Raw genomic sequence first — 17,587 nt, 5'->3', positions numbered from 1 at the left:
CATTATCAGTTTACTGTTATGCCCTTTGGTTTAAAGAATGCCCCTGCCACCTTCCAAAGGTTGGTGAATCAAGTCCTTGCTGGCTTGGAGTCCTTTAGCACAGCTTATCTTGATGATATTGCTGTCTTTAGCTCCACCTGGCAGGATCACCTGGTCCACCTGAAGAAGGTTTTGAAGGCTCTGCAATCTGCAGGCCTCTCTATCAAGGCATCCAAATGCCAGATAGGGTAGGGAACTGTGGTTTACTTGGGCCACCTTGTAGGTGGAGGCCAAGTTCAGCCACTCCAACCCAAGATCCAGACTATTCTGGACTGGGTAGCTCCAAAAACCCAGACTCAAGTCAGGGCATTCCTTGGCTTGACTGGGTATTACAGGAGGTTTGTGAAGGGATATGGATCCATTGTGACAGCCCTCACTGAACTCACCTCCAAGAAAATGCCCAAGAAAGTGAACTGGACTGTGGAATGCCAACAGGCCTTTGACACCCTGAAACAAGCAATGTGCTCAGCACCAGTTCTAAAAGCTCCAGATTATTCTAAGCAGTTCATTGTGCAGACTGATGCCTCTGAACATGGGATAGGGGCAGTTTTGTCCCAAACAAATGATGATGGCCTTGACCAGCCTGTTGCTTTCATTAGCAGGAGGTTACTCCCCAGGGAGCAGCGTTGGAGTGCCATTGAGAGGGAGGCCTTTGCTGTGGTTTGGTCCCTGAAGAAGCTGAGACCATACCTCTTTGGGACTCACTTCCTAGTTCAAACTGACCACAGACCTCTCAAATGGCTGATGCAAATGAAAGGTGAAAATCCTAAACTGTTGAGGTGGTCCATCTCCCTACAGGGAATGGACTTTATAGTGGAACACAGACCTGGGACTGCCCATGCCAATGCAGATGGCCTTTCCAGGTTCTTCCACTTAGAAAATGAAGACTCTCTTGGGAAAGGTTAGTCTCATCCTCTTTCGTTTGGGGGGGGGTTGTGTAAGGAAATGCCTCCTTGGCATGGTTGCCCCCTGACTTTTTGCCTTTGCTGATGCTATGTTTACAATTGAAAGTGTGCTGAGGCCTGCTAACCAGGCCCCAGCACCAGTGTTCTTTCCCTAACCTGTACTTTTGTATCCACAATTGGCAGACCCTGGCACCCAGATAAGTCCCTTGTAACTGGTACTTCCAGTACCAAGGGCCCTGATGCCAAGGAAGGTCTCTAAGGGCTGCAGCATGTCTTATGCCACCCTGGAGACCTCTCACTCAGCACAGACACACTGCTTGCCAGCTTGTGTGTGCTAGTGAGGACAAAACGAGTAAGTCGACATGGCACTCCCCTCAGGGTGCCATGCCAGCCTCTCACTGCCTATGCAGTATAGGTAAGCCACCCCTCTAGCAGGCCTTACAGCCCTAAGGCAGGGTGCACTATACCATAGGTGAGGGTACCAGTGCATGAGCATGGTACCCCTACAGTGTCTAAACAAAACCTTAGACATTGTAAGTGCAGGGTAGCCATAAGAGTATATGGTCTGGGAGTCTGTCAAACACGAACTCCACAGCACCATAATGGCTACACTGAAAACTGGGAAGTTTGGTATCAAACTTCTCAGCACAATAAATGCACACTGATGCCAGTGTACATTTTATTGTAAAATACACCACAGAGGGCACCTTAGAGGTGCCCCCTGAAACTTAACCGACTGTCTGTGTAGGCTGACTAGTTCCAGCAGCCTGCCACACCAGAGACATGTTGCTGGCCCCATGGGGAGAGTGCCTTTGTCACTCTGAGGCCAGTAACAAAGCCTGCACTGGGTGGAGATGCTAACACCTCCCCCAGGCAGGAGCTGTAACACCTGGCGGTGAGCCTCAAAGGCTCACCCCTTTGTCACAGCCCAGCAGGGCACTCCAGCTTAGTGGAGTTGCCCGCCCCCTCCGGCCACGGCCCCCACTTTTGGCGGCAAGGCTGGAGGGAACAAAGAAAGCAACAAGGAGGAGTCACTGGCCAGTCAGGACAGCCCCTAAGGTGTCCTGAGCTGAGGTGACTCTAACTTTTAGAAATCCTCCATCTTGCAGATGGAGGATTCCCCCAATAGGGTTAGGATTGTGACCCCCTCCCCTTGGGAGGAGGCACAAAGAGGGTGTACCCACCCTCAGGGCTAGTAGCCATTGGCTACTAACCCCCCAGACCTAAACACGCCCTTAAATTTAGTATTTAAGGGCTACCCTGAACCCTAGAAAATTAGATTCCTGCAACTACAAGAAGAAGGACTGCCTAGCTGAAAACCCCTGCAGAGGAAGACCAGAAGACGACAACTGCCTTGGCTCCAGAAACTCACCGGCCTGTCTCCTGCCTTCCAAAGATCCTGCTCCAGCGACGCCTTCCAAAGGGACCAGCGACCTCGACATCCTCTGAGGACTGCCCCTGCTTCGAAAAGACAAGAAACTCCCGAGGACAGCGGACCTGCTCCAAGAAAGGCTGCAACTTTGTTTCCAACAGCCTTGAAAGAACCCTGCAAGCTCCCCGCAAGAAGCGTGAGACTTGCAACACTGCACCCGGCGACCCCGACTCGGCTGGGGGAGATCCGACACCTCAGGAGGGACCCCAGGACTACTCTGATACTGTGAGTACCAAAACCTGTCCTCCCTGAGCCCCCACAGCGCCGCCTGCAGAGGGAATCCCGAGGCTTCCCCTGACCGCGACTCTTTGAACCTAAAGTCCCGACGCCTGGGAGAGACCCTGCACCCGCAGCCCCCAGGACCTGAAGGACCGGACTTTCACTGGAGAAGTGACCCCCAGGAGTCCCTCTCCCTTGCCCAAGTGGAGGTTTCCCTGAGGAACCCCCCCCTTGCCTGCCTGCAGCGCTGAAGAGATCCGGAGATCTCTCATAGACTAACATTGCGAACCCGACGCTTGTTTCTACACTGCACCCGGCCGCCCCCGCGCCGCTGAGGGTGAAATTTCTGTGTGGGCTTGTGTCCCCCCCGGTGCCCTACAAAACCCCCCTGGTCTGCCCTCCGAAGACGCGGGTACTTACCTGCAAGCAGACCGGAACCGGGGCACCCCCTTCTCTCCATTCTAGCCTATGTGTTTTGGGCACCACTTTGAACTCTGCACCTGACCGGCCCTGAGCTGCTGGTGTGGTGACTTTGGGGTTGCTCTGAACCCCCGACGGTGGGCTACCTTGGACCAAGAACTGAGCCCTGTAAGTGTCTTACTTACCTGGTTAACCTAACAAATACTTACCTCCCCTAGGAACTGTGAAAATTGCACTAAGTGTCCACTTTTAAAACAGCTATTTGTGAATAACTTGAAAAGTATACATGCAATTTTGATGATTTGAAGTTCCTAAAGTACTTACCTGCAATACCTTTCGAATGAGATATTACAGGTAGAATTTGAACCTGTGGTTCTTAAAATAAACTAAGGAAAGATATTTTTCTATACAAAAACCTATTGGCTGGATTTGTCTCTGAGTGTGTGTACCTCATTTATTGTCTGTGTATGTACAACAAATGCTTAACACTACTCCTTGGATAAGCCTACTGCTCGACCACACTACCACAAAATAGAGCATTAGTATTATCTCTTTTTGCCACTATCTTACCTCTAAGGGGAACCCTTGGACTCTGTGCATGCTATTCCTTACTTTGAAATAGCACATACAGAGCCAACTTCCTACACATACCATATACTGAGTTCTATAAGTTGGATTTAGGATGACTTATAGGCACTCGTCTATGATACTAAGAGTATACACACAAAGCATGTAAAATGTACTTCATAAAACATGAAATCATGTCTTTTGGAGTGTAGCGGGCACCATTACATGTTTTTCTGTCGCAGTTATTTTGTCATTTTAATCTTCAGTGTAATTTGTTACACCACACACTGCACAAACCTAAGTGTGCCTTTGCTTAGGTGATGGATTCACACAATGATTGATGATTTTACTTTGTGTATGTAGGAAGTTGGCTCTGTATGCACTATTTCAAAGTGAGGAATAGTATGCACAGAGTCCAAGGGTTCCCCTTAGAGGTAAGATAGTGGCAAAAAGAGATAATACTAATGCTCTATTTTGTGGTAGTGTGGTCGAGCAGTAGGCTTATCCAAGGAGTAGTGTTAAGCATTTGTTGTACATACACATAGACAATAAATGAGGTACACACACTCAGAGACAAATCCAGCCAATAGGTTTTTATATAGAAAAATATCTTTTCTTAGTTTATTTTAAGAACCACAGGTTCAAATTCTACATGTAATATCTCATTCGAAAGGTATTGCAGGTAAGTACTTTAGGAACTTCAAATCATCAAAATTGCATGTATACTTTTCAAGTTATTGACAAATAGCTGTTTTAAAAGTGGACACTTAGTGCAATTTTCACAGTTCCTAGGGGAGGTAAGTTTTTGTTAGTTTTACCAGGTAAGTAAGACACTTACAGGGCTTAGTTCTTGGTCCAAGGTAGCCCACCGTTGGGGGTTCAGAGCAACCCCAAAGTCACCACACCAGCAGCTCAGGGCCGGTCAGGTGCAGAGTTCCAAGTGGTGCCCAAAACGCATAGGCTAGAATGGAGAGAAGGGGGTGCCCCGGTTCCGGTCTGCTTGCACGTAAGTACCCGCGTCTTCGGAGGGCAGACCAGGGGGGTTTTGTAGGGCACCGGGGGGGACACAAGCCCACACAGAAATTTCACCCTCAGCAGCGCGGGGGCGGCCGGGTGCAGTGTAGAAACAGGCGTCGGGTTCGCAATGTTAGTCTATGAGAGATCTCGGGATCTCTTCAGCGCTGCAGGCAGGCAAGGGGGGGATTCCTCGGGGAAACCTCCTCTTGGGCAAGGGAGAGGGACTCCTGGGGGTCACTTCTCCAGTGAAAGTCCGGTCCTTCAGGTCCTGGGGGCTGCGGGTGCAGGGTCTCTCCCAGGCGTCGGGACTTTAGGATCAAAGAGTCGCGGTCAGGGGAAGCCTCGGGATTCCCTCTGCAGGCGGCGCTGTGGGGGCTCAGGGGGGACAGGTTTTGGTACTCACAGTCTTAGAGTAGTCCTGGGGTCCCTCCTGAGGTGTTGGATCGCCACCAGCCGAGTCGGGGTCGCCGGGTGCAGTGTTGCAAGTCTGCAAGCGGGGAGCTTGCAGGGTTCTTTAAAGCTGCTGGAAACAAAGTTGCAGCTTTTCTTGGAGCAGGTCCGCTGTCCTCGGGAGTTTCTTGTCTTTTCGAAGCAGGGGCAGTCCTCAGAGGATGTCGAGGTCGCTGGTCCCTTTGGAAGGCGTCGCTGGAGCAGGGTCTTTGGAAGGCAGGAGACAGGCCGGTGAGTTTCTGGAGCCAAGGCAGTTGTCGTCTTCTGGTCTTCCGCTGCAGGGGTTTTCAGCTGGGCAGTCCTTCTTCTTGTAGTTGCAGGAATCTAATTTTCTGGGGTTCAGGGTAGCCCTTAAATACTAAATTTAAGGGCGTGTTTAGGTCTGGGGGGTTAGTAGCCAATGGCTACTAGCCCTGAGGGTGGGTACACCCTCTTTGTGCCTCCTCCCAAGGGGAGGGGGTCACAATCCTAACCCTATTGGGGGAATCCTCCATCTGCAAGATGGAGGATTTCTAAAAGTCAGAGTCACCTCAGCTCAGGACACCTTAGGGGCTGTCCTGACTGGCCAGTGACTCCTCCTTGTTGCTTTCTTTGTTCCCTCCAGCCTTGCCGCCAAAAGTGGGGGCCGTGGCCGGAGGGGGCGGGCAACTCCACTAAGCTGAAGTGCCCTGCTGGGCTGTGACAAAGGGGTGAGCTTTTGAGGCTCACCGCCAGGTGTTACAGCTCCTGCCTGGGGGAGGTGTTAGCATCTCCACCCAGTGCAGGCTTTGTTACTGGCCTCAGAGTGACAAAGGCACTCTCCCCATGGGGCCAGCAACATGTCTCTGGTGTGGCAGGCTGCTGGAACTAGTCAGCCTACACAGACAGTCGGTTAAGTTTCAGGGGGCACCTCTAAGGTGCCCTCTGTGGTGTATTTTACAATAAAATGTACACTGACATCAGTGTGCATTTATTGTGCTGAGAAGTTTGATACCAAACTTCCCAGTTTTCAGTGTAGCCATTATGGTGCTGTGGAGTTCGTGTTTGACAGACTCCCAGACCATATACTCTTATGGCTACCCTGCACTTACAATGTCTAAGGTTTTGTTTAGACACTGTAGGGGTACCATGCTCATGCACTGCTACCCTCACCTATGGTATAGTGCACCCTACCTTAGGGCTGTAAGGCCTGCTAGAGGGGTGTCTTACCTATACTGCATAGGCAGTGAGAGGCTGGCATGGCACCCTGAGGGGAGTGCCATGTCGACTTACTCATTTTGTTCTCACTAGCACACCCAGGCTTGTAAGCAGTGTGTCTGTGCTGAGTGAGGGGTCTCTAGGGTGGCATAAGACATGCTGCAGCCCTTAGAGACCTTCCTTGGCATCAGGGCCCTTGGTACTAGAAGTACCAGTTACAAGGGACTTATCTGAATGCCAGGGTGTGCCAATTGTGGAGACGATGGTACATTTTAGGTGAAGGAACACCGGTGCTGGGGCCTGGTTAGCAGGGTCCCAGCACTCTTCTCAGTCAAGTCAGCATCAGTATCAGGCAAAAAGTGGGGGGTAACTGCAACAGGGAGCCATTTCTTTACACAAGCCCCCCCCAGCCCACAGGCCAGGAGACTCAGCCCAAGCTGGGAGAGTCTTCCTAGTCTGTCAGGCGAGGAAGAGTAGGAGAAATAGGCTGGTTAGTTGCAGGGCCTACTCTGCCTTACATCCTTCTGTTCAGGTCATTCCCTTTGGGGAACTGACCTACTTCCACAGTGATAGGACCTAGTCTGAATTGCCTCTTGTCTGCCTCTTCAATGTCTCCACCCATTCTTTCTATTTTGGTCTTAGAGGTATCCACCTCTGCTAACCTTATCTTGGCCAGGGTTACCCCTAGCTTACCCAGAGAGGTTACCCAGAGCTGGAGTAACCCCACCATGACCAATAGGGTCAGGGGGCCTAACTTGCTATTTGGCATGGGGTCAGACCACCATGCTAAGGATAGTGCAGCCATAAAGGCTAACACCCAGCAGAGGCCACTGACAGATGTCAGTGCCCAGAACCACACCTTTAGCTCTTCACCTAAAAGGGAAGGGGCTAAGTTACAGGCCTCTTGGGGTTCAGGTTGCCTGTCTGCTGTATTAGAGTGGGGGGTTACCACATCTTGTAGTAAACACCCTTCTTCCACTCTTTCTTCTGTTAGCTGAGGAGCCACCCACTCAGGTTTAACAGTGGCCTGACTAGCCAGGACTTCTTGTGGGTCAGGTTGGACTTTATCAGGGCCATTTTTGGAGTTCTCCCCTACTGGAGCAGAATCTCCTTGGCTTGCTGTAACCTTGGCTAAAGGTTGTCCACCCTTCCTACTCTGTTTTCTTTTCTTCTTCTTCTGGGGCCTGCTTGCATTTACTGCAGAGGCAGGACTTCCAGAATCCTTGGGAGAGGACTGGCACTGGACCAGTTCCTCTCTCGGGCTCTGACTAACCTCTGGGTAGTCATTTCCAAGGAGACAATCAAGGGGGAGGTCTGTACTGACTACTACCCTTCTCCAGCTAAGAGTGCCACCCACTTCTATGGGTACTAAAGCCACAGGCCTCTTAGTGACCCTGTCTAGGCTAACTCTTACCCTGGCAGTCTCACCTGGGATGTACTGGTTTGAGAGCACCAGCCTGTCATGCACAATAGTGTGACTGGCACAAGTGTCTCTCAGGGCAGTGGTTGGGATTCCATTCACCAGTAGGTGGTGGAAGTGTCTACTTCCCTCTGGAATCTCCAACTCACCTGTTGGGCCCTGTTTCCAGTTGAAGGCTATGAAGACCTCCTCATCTGAGGAGTCATCCCCCATGGCTACACTGGTTACCCCTGGAATTTTGTTCTGGGGTTTGTTTTTGGGACAAGAAGTGTCCTTGGTGTGGTGCCCAGACTGTTTACAGTTGTGGCACCATGCCTTAGTGGCATCCCAGTTCTTACCCTGGTACCCACCTTTGTTTTGGGTTGTGTCTTGGGGCCCACCCACCTGTTCTGGTTTTTGGGGGCCTACAGAGGACTCTTTTTCTTTGTTTCTAGTGTCACCCACTTTCTCCTGGGGAGTTTTTGTAACCCCTTTCTTTTGGTCACCCCCAGTGGAAGTTTTGGTTACCCTAGTCTTGACCCAGTGGTCTGCCTTCTTTCCCAATTCTTGGGGAGAAATTGGACCTAGGTCTACCAGATACTGATGCAACTTTTCATTGAAGCAGTTACTTAGAATGTGTTCTTTCATAAACAAATTATAAAGCCCAACATAGTCACACACTTCATTTCCAGTTAACCAACCATCTAGTGTTTTTACTGAGTAGTCTACAAAATCAACCCAGGTCTGGCTCGAGGATTTTTGAGCCCCCCTGAATCTAATTCTATACTCCTCAGTGGAGAATCCAAAGCCCTCAATCAGGGTACCCTTCATGAGGTCATAAGATTCTGCATCTTTTCCAGAGAGTGTGAGGAGTCTATCCCTACACTTTCCAGTGAACATTTCCCAAAGGAGAGCACCCCAGTGAGATCTGTTTACTTTTCTGGTTACACAAGCCCTCTCAAAAGCTGTGAACCATTTGGTGATGTCATCACCATCTTCATATTTTGTTACAATCCCTTTGGGGATTTTTAGGATGTCAGGAGAATCTCTGACCCTATTTAAGTTGCTGCCACCATCGATGGGACCTAGGCCCATCTCTTTTCTTTCCCTTTCTATGGCTAGGAGCTGCTTTTCCAAAGCCAATCTTTTGACCATCCTGGCTAACAGGGGGTCATCTTCACTGGAGTTATCCTCAGTGATTTCAGAGGTGTTGGTCTCTCCTGTGAGGGAACCAGCATCTCTGACTATTATTTTTGGAGTCAGGGTTTGAGGGACCCTGTTCTCCCTAGATAGGACTGGTAGGGGGGAATTTTCCTCCAAGTCACTATCCTCTTCCTCTGAGTTGCTACCCTCAGAGGGGTTGGCCTTTTCAAACTCTGCCAAAAGCTCCTGGAGCTGTATTTTGGTAGGTTTGGGGCCCATTGTTATTTTCTTTATTTTACAGAGTGACCTTAGCTCCCTCATCTTAAGATGGAGGTAAGGTGTGGTGTCGAGTTCCACCACAGTCACATCTGTGCTAGACATTTTGCTTCTAAAAGTTGGAATACTTTTTAAGAATCTACAACTGGTTCTAGAATCTAATTCAAACTTTTACAAACTTTTAAACTCTAAAAGAAATGCTAAACAGGATCTAACACAAGGCCCTAGCAGGTCTTTTAAGAATTTAGAAAACTTTTCAAATTGCAAAAAATCAATTTCTAATGACAATTTTGGAATTTGTCGTGTGATCAGGTATTGGCTGAGTAGTCCAGCAAATGCAAAGTCTTGTATCCCACCGCTGCCACCAATGTAGGAAGTTGGCTCTGTATGCACTATTTCAAAGTGAGGAATAGTATGCACAGAGTCCAAGGGTTCCCCTTAGAGGTAAGATAGTGGCAAAAAGAGATAATACTAATGCTCTATTTTGTGGTAGTGTGGTCGAGCAGTAGGCTTATCCAAGGAGTAGTGTTAAGCATTTGTTGTACATACACATAGACAATAAATGAGGTACACACACTCAGAGACAAATCCAGCCAATAGGTTTTTATATAGAAAAATATCTTTTCTTAGTTTATTTTAAGAACCACAGGTTCAAATTCTACATGTAATATCTCATTCGAAAGGTATTGCAGGTAAGTACTTTAGGAACTTCAAATCATCAAAATTGCATGTATACTTTTCAAGTTATTGACCAATAGCTGTTTTAAAAGTGGACACTTAGTGCAATTTTCACAGTTCCTAGGGGAGGTAAGTTTTTGTTAGTTTTACCAGGTAAGTAAGACACTTACAGGGCTTAGTTCTTGGTCCAAGGTAGCCCACCGTTGGGGGTTCAGAGCAACCCCAAAGTCACCACACCAGCAGCTCAGGGCCGGTCAGGTGCAGAGTTCCAAGTGGTGCCCAAAACGCATAGGCTTGAATGGAGAGAAGGGGGTGCCCCGGTTCCGGTCTGCTTGCAGGTAAGTACCCGCGTCTTCGGAGGGCAGACCAGGGGGGTTTTGTAGGGCACCGGGGGGGACACAAGCCCACACAGAAATTTCACCCTCAGCAGCGCGGGGGCGGCCGGGTGCAGTGTAGAAACAGGCGTCGGGTTCGCAATGTTAGTCTATGAGAGATCTCGGGATCTCTTCAGCGCTGCAGGCAGGCAAGGGGGGGATTCCTCGGGGAAACCTCCTCTTGGGCAAGGGAGAGGGACTCCTGGGGGTCACTTCTCCAGTGAAAGTCCGGTCCTTCAGGTCCTGGGGGCTGCGGGTGCAGGGTCTCTCCCAGGCGTCGGGACTTTAGGTTCAAAGAGTCGCGGTCAGGGGAAGCCTCGGGATTCCCTCTGCAGGCGGCGCTGTGGGGGCTCAGGGGGGACAGGTTTTGGTACTCACAGTCTTAGAGTAGTCCTGGGGTCCCTCCTGAGGTGTTGGATCGCCACCAGCCGAGTCGGGGTCGCCGGGTGCAGTGTTGCAAGTCTCACGCTTCTTGCGGGGAGCTTGCAGGGTTCTTTAAAGCTGCTGGAAACAAAGTTGCAGCTTTTCTTGGAGCAGGTCCGCTGTCCTCGGTAGTTTCTTGTCTTTTCGAAGCAGGGGCAGTCCTCAGAGGATGTCGAGGTCGCTGGTCCCTTTGGAAGGCGTCGCTGGAGCAGGGTCTTTGGAAGGCAGGAGACAGGCCGGTGAGTTTCTGGAGCCAAGGCAGTTGTCGTCTTCTGGTCTTCCGCTGCAGGGGTTTTCAGCTGGGCAGTCCTTCTTCTTGTAGTTGCAGGAATCTAATTTTCTGGGGTTCAGGGTAGCCCTTAAATACTAAATTTAAGGGCGTGTTTAGGTCTGGGGGGTTAGTAGCCAATGGCTACTAGCCCTGAGGGTGGGTACACCCTCTTTGTGCCTCCTCCCAAGGGGAGGGGGTCACAATCCTAACCCTATTGGGGGAATCCTCCATCTGCAAGATGGAGGATTTCTAAAAGTCAGAGTCACCTCAGCTCAGGACACCTTAGGGGCTGTCCTGACTGGCCAGTGACTCCTCCTTGTTGCTTTCTTTGTTCCCTCCAGCCTTGCCGCCAAAAGTGGGGGCCGTGGCCGGAGGGGGCGGGCAACTCCACTAAGCTGGAGTGCCCTGCTGGGCTGTGACAAAGGGGTGAGCTTTTGAGGCTCACCGCCAGGTGTTACAGCTCCTGCCTGGGGGAGGTGTTAGCATCTCCACCCAGTGCAGGCTTTGTTACTGGCCTCAGAGTGACAAAGGCACTCTCCCCATGGGGCCAGCAACATGTCTCTGGTGTGGCAGGCTGCTGGAACTAGTCAGCCTACACAGACAGTCGGTTAAGTTTCAGGGGGCACCTCTAAGGTGCCCTCTGTGGTGTATTTTACAATAAAATGTACACTGGCATCAGTGTGCATTTATTGTGCTGAGAAGTTTGATACCAAACTTCCCAGTTTTCAGTGTAGCCATTATGGTGCTGTGGAGTTCGTGTTTGACAGACTCCCAGACCATATACTCTTATGGCTACCCTGCACTTACAATGTCTAAGGTTTTGTTTAGACACTGTAGGGGTACCATGCTCATGCACTGCTACCCTCACCTATGGTATAGTGCACCCTACCTTAGGGCTGTAAGGCCTGCTAGAGGGGTGTCTTACCTATACTGCATAGGCAGTGAGAGGCTGGCATGGCAACCTGAGGGGAGTGCCATGTCGACTTACTCATTTTGTTCTCACTAGCACACCCAGGCTTGTAAGCAGTGTGTCTGTGCTGAGTGAGGGGTCTCTAGGGTGGCATAAGACATGCTGCAGCCCTTAGAGACCTTCCTTGGCATCAGGGCCCTTGGTACTAGAAGTACCAGTTACAAGGGACTTATCTGAATGCCTGGGTGTGCCAATTGTGGAGACGATGGTACATTTTAGGTGAAGGAACACCGGTGCTGGGGCCTGGTTAGCAGGGTCCCAGCACTCTTCTCAGTCAAGTCAGCATCAGTATCAGGCAAAAAGTGGGGGGTAACTGCAACAGGGAGCCATTTCTTTACAGTGTACGAAGAAAAAAGAGATGCAAATTTCTTTCACATGTGCAAATGGTTTATTTCAAAGAGTGGTCAGGGACGTGCTGAACGTTTTACTGAAAACATCAAAAATGTTAAAGATACAACAAAGGACCATGCCTCATGCATGGCATCCCCAAGTGCTTATTGTTTTTCAGTTCATGACTGCAGAAAGAACCTTTGTGTTATGATACAGTTTTCTATTGCAAATGCAAATAGTCTTGTTCCATCCTCTTTTTCATTAGCTTGTTACATTTTATTTCACTGTACAAAAGCCAAGATCATTGACTTGATCAGTGCTTATTTTGGAATGCTCAAGTCATACGAAGGAGGGTACCAAATATGGCCTCCCCTTATTTGTCAATGTCCTAAATGATGTCAGATGATCTCCCAAAACAGTAATGCAGCTGAGTTGGGTCATATATTTATGTTGGTAAGATTGTTGTTAAACCAGAAACAGACCACATTAGACCTTTTAAAGCTTGATACAGTAGAACAAGATACTTGAGTGTGCTCATGCATGTGTTTAGTCTTTTAGTAAAAGCAAAGCAATACTTTATTACTAGTTGTAAAATACACCATTCTTTATTTAAAAAGGCCTGTTTTCTCATGTTTGCATGTCTTTAAGCAGTAGCTTTTACACATTTTCACTATTCTGCTTCACCATTATTTTAATGTTATTTGTATATGTTGTGCTTTAAGTGACATGTTCAGACCTTTTATATGTTTGCTAATGTGTACTTTTCCTTTTAGGGAGCTACATTTTCGTTAAATCTGGTTATCTAGCCCTTATTTCAAATCCACTCTTTTAAATTAAAGAACTGCACTTTTCCTGGTTGGACGAATTAATTTATTTTCTGCAAAATGGCGACTTACAAACCAGTAGTGATACAGTCTCTTCCTAAGCTTGGTGAAAAAGTTACACAAGATTCACTGTATTGGAAGAACTATAAGGTGAGGAACCAAAAGTGTATTGTTCTTCAGTGGTTCCATTCGAACAATGTATCTTTTGTTTTGTCTGCTACAGACTTTCATATTTGTAATGGGTGCATGTAATGGGTGCAGTTTCAATTGATTTATTTTCTTACCTCTGTAATGTGACCGTTGTGATGTACTGAAAGTACCATTCCGGATTCCCTTTGAAAAGCAATGCATAAATCAGGGGTTAGTGTTAGAAGGGACCCTGTCTCCTTAAGTGCTCCAAAGTTTCACAGCACAGTGCATTGTTAGTTATGACCTTTCACTTGGACACAAAGATCATATCAAGGAGCTTTTGTGTATGCATGAGGTTATCTACAGAAATAATACTCCGTTCTCTACTCTTCGGGAATCCTACAGAATTGATTCCTACTTGGAGACAATGTCTATGTTTACCTGGAGAGCCTCTTTGCTGACCAGACCTCTGAGAAGTACCTCGGAGTCATAGTACAGTAATACCGTTGCCACAGAGTAGACAAACCTTACTACACTACGATACACATTAACCATGCATGGTAGTGAAAAACATTTCCTCAAATAAGGAAAGAGGAAGCGGTAGAAAACCAGAATTTTATGAATATACCACATGAGGGATAAATGCAATCAGCAGTTACTGAATACAGTTCATGATGTTCTCTTTTTCCAGCATTTGTATACATTGGTCCTCTTGTACATGCAAATAAAAAGTGCATAGCAGATGTAATTTTAGCAGAAACATGCTTATTGTCAATATAAACCTAGCTTTCTTTTTCTTTTGTTATCTTATTCTGAAACTAAACCGCATCCTTTGTGGTACAGTTTAAACATTTGAACTGTAAAGGTGGCCCATAGTGACCTTTTCACTTCTGAACCCGTGTGTGGCATTCCTTGGGTTTCTTTGTCACTCCCTCTATCCTGCTATGTTGCAGAAAGAATCTTAGTGGCTAATATGACCACTACTTTGTAGTGTGTGCATGTGTGGGGTAGGGAAAGAGCTTTTTTTTTTTTTGTTTAAAGAAAATGTATATGATGGATAACTAGGACTTCAAGGCTGCACCTTTTCATTCTCAATGTATGTAAGTGTTATTTACATATAGCGAACCTAGCCAAAAAGGCAGCAGAATGTATACAGTAAACAAACTATGGAGTGGTAACTGGTTATTGGATTGTTACTGCATTGTGATCGGGTGTACTTTAAAGAGGTGTGTCTTCAACTCTTTCCTAAAATGCAGCAGCTTTGCACTGGCCTTAAGAATATGTGACAGCGGTTCCAGATTCTAGGTGCATAGATGGAAGATGCTTGCTCTCTTGATTTTTTCCTTTTTTTTTTTTTTTATTTTTTTTTTACACTTCTTAGACTACAGGCTGGTTTTGGCATGGCTGTGGATAAGACAGGAGCCACCAGAGATGCAGAGTTTGTTAGCGAGATATGCAGGGTGCTGGTCAGTGGCGGCCGGCAGCTTTAGGAGGGCGGGCGGGATACACATACACAATCATTCTTTCACACACAGACACGCATGCACATCCATTAACAACACTCATACCATTCAAACATGCACACACGCACCAAACGTTCATTTTAAAAGATCGCACACACTCATTCTTTCACACACACACGCACGCACGCACATCCATTAACAACACTCATGACACTCCAACATGCATGTGCGCACCAAACATTCAATTTAAAACATCACACACATACATACACACACACACACACTTACCTTCAGCCTCCAGGTCAAAGGAGGGTTGGGACTGCTGCCTTCCCTCGTCAGCCAATGAGGGAAGGCAGCAGTCCCAGCCTTGTCAGAGTGGGATGGGGTCAGTGAGACTGCTGACCCCACCCCACTCTGTGACGAAGTGTCACTGATTGACACTCGCCCTGGGCACTTCAGGGCTTAAACCTGAAGCGCCCAGGGAGAGTGTCAATTGGTGACGCTTTCCTCATCACCCTGAGGAGGGCCTTGAGGCACCTTTGCTGAGCCGAGGAGGTCACGCCCATATGAGCTGTGACCTCCTCAGCCCACCAAAGTTCAGCTCAGGCAGCCAGGAGTTGCGCACGTCTGCTCCTGGCTGCCTGAGCTGAACAAGGAGAGTATCTGTCAGGCTGACCTTTGTTCAGCCTGACAGACACTCTTCATGAGCGGCAAAAGGTGGGGGGGCGTGGCCCCTCAGCCCTAAAGGACGGGCCGCCACTGGTGCTGGTCATGATAGCTTTGTAAATTATGCTCGTTTTGAAGATGGTGCATGCTGGCAAGTAGAGCCAATGGAGTTCCGTCAGGCTGGAGGTGATGTGATCATATTTCTTCGGGCCAATGATGAGCCGTGCTTCAGGGTGTGGGATACCTTTATGGGGTCCCAGTGTGGAATCTGTGAGGCCATGCAGCATAGCGTTGACACCATCCTGATGCAAGATTGAATGCTCCAACAGCTGTTCTAAAGTCACTTTTGGAAGAAACAATTCACTTACTTTAGAAGATAAAGCTGGCACTAGTCTGTTTTTTATGTTTTTTTTGGCAGTGTTCCTTGATGGTGAAGTTGGTGCCCAAGGTGAATCTAAGTGACTAGGCATTGAGTTAAAGTTGGTGTCTGAAGCCATCCAGGTTCATGTCATCAAGCCAGCTTCGTTCTGTTATTTGTTTGTTGTTCTTGGCAAATAGCAAGGATTCTGTATTGGTTGTGTTGACTTTAGGTAGGTGCTGGACATCCCGGTCTGGACAAGGTGCAGACTGTGTTTCAGGCAATTGGTGTCTGGAACAGAGGAATTGTTTAGTTAGAGTTGTGTATCATCAGCATATAGGTGAATATTTTTTTTATTTGTTTTGTTTTATGACCATAACGGGTACAGAGCAAAAATAGTCCTAGCAGAATGTCCACCTCGGTTATACCCCAGTCATATTTTATACCATTAGAAAAACATACAAAACTACAGTGGAATCCCCAAAATCCTTCAGTCATAGTTCTGCTTTCAAGAGACAAAATGGGAGCAAAGATTTGGAGGGCGGCCAGTGGTATGGCCATGTCGAAACAAAGAGCACCCACGCACAAATGTGGGCGCACCTTATGCACTGATGACTGTATGTGTCTGCTCACCCTCATGTTGCCTCCTCTGTGGAACAAACGGCAGTAGGGAGAAGGGAACCAGCTGTGTACATGGGGCAGGGTAGAGCAGCCCTAATGAGGAAAGACAGTCATGTAACTGCTCACCTCTCATTTAGTTCCCTTTCAACCCACGTCTTTTCATGGGTCTTGAAGGGTCCCACAATCCAGATAGACCACAGAATTCCAAACAAAGCCTTTCCACCCCATATGTGACAATTCCACCTGTACCAGAAAACAATAAACAGGTAAGCATTTTACACTAAAGGAGGGCGGTTATCGTTTTTTGGTTCTATCTTTCAAATATAAATGTTCCAGCAACCTTTGTCTACTGTGTCCCAGCCTCTAGGGCGCACTCCTGTAAGTGCATCAGACTCAGCATGTGCCCATGTCAATAGCGTCCCAAACCATCTCTTAATATCTGGGACAATGGGCACCCTCCATATCATAGCAATTTGATGCTTAAAAAGAATTAAAGCAAGCTCAGTGAGCCTGTGTAGAAATTTCTCCCCCTTTGCTTTGGGTCAGATTCCCAGAACACAGGATTCAGGAGTAGGTGAGAGTGCATGATCAGCAGCGGTGATTTCTATTGCCTCCTCCCAGGCCTGTAGAAGTACTGCACCTTCCCATAAAAGCTGGTGTCTTTTATCTGTGGCATTCTGAGGATGCTTTAGGGAACATACGCTTGAGGTGGTCCAGGGTGTGGTATGCTTGGTGTACAGAGTAAAACTGTGTGAACTGAAAGCGTAGGTTACAGGGCACTTCCTTAACGTGCCGGAGTGCCTGGCACCATTGTTTCTCCATCAGGGAGTGTGGTAGGGCTGTGTTCCATGTGTCCCTGGCTCATTCAGTCTTCCCCTGTGCAGTAGAATTTAATGCATTGTAGAGGACAGTGGTGGCATGGCTTGTGCCTCCATATGACTGTAGGGCATGTAGCAATATCGATTGGGGCGGCTCTGCCCCACTGACGCCCCAGGTATTATGTACTACATGTTGGATTGCATGGTATGCTAGAAATGGTCCTGCCGCCACCCTAAAGGCATCCATAATGTCCTGAAAAGACATAAAGTCCCTTTTGTTGTAAAAGTCCCCAAGACGATTTATCTCTGCCACCTTCCATGGCATTAAGCCAAATTGACAGGCCACCTCCTGGAGGCCCAGTAGCTGCCTTATCGAATAAGTGGGGAATTGGGGAGATTGAGGACCCTTGTCTGTCGCATAGCAGTGCCAGCACAAGCGGGTGACCTTTATCTGGTGTGATTTCTCATATGGTCGCGCTCCTAGGGTCGAGAGCAAGGTGTAAATTTGGACATCTCCAAGAATTCTAGCAATGGTCTCCCTCTCTGGACAAGCGTCTGTGCCCAACCACTGCATCTGCGCCACTGAATAATACAACTCATGATCAGGAGCACCTAGTCC

At 48.1% G+C, this 17,587-nt stretch overlaps 1 protein-coding gene across 1 annotated transcript in view; it reads left to right on the top strand.

Moving 5' to 3' along the window:
• Positions 1 to 17,587, top strand: part of UTP15 (UTP15 small subunit processome component) — a 280,270-nt gene that overhangs the window by 33,500 nt on the left and 229,183 nt on the right. The window contains exon 3 of the mRNA XM_069224002.1: positions 12,863 to 13,063. Within this exon, the coding sequence (XP_069080103.1) occupies positions 12,974 to 13,063 (90 nt within the window). The 5' untranslated portion in view covers positions 12,863 to 12,973. The remainder of the gene's footprint in view (positions 1 to 12,862; positions 13,064 to 17,587) is intronic.

Source organism: Pleurodeles waltl, chromosome 1_1 (assembly GCF_031143425.1).
Source record: "Pleurodeles waltl isolate 20211129_DDA chromosome 1_1, aPleWal1.hap1.20221129, whole genome shotgun sequence".
NCBI lineage: Eukaryota > Metazoa > Chordata > Amphibia > Caudata > Salamandridae > Pleurodeles > Pleurodeles waltl.
Note: the sequence above shows the minus strand (reverse complement) of the source record. Positions and strands in the feature narration are given on the sequence as shown.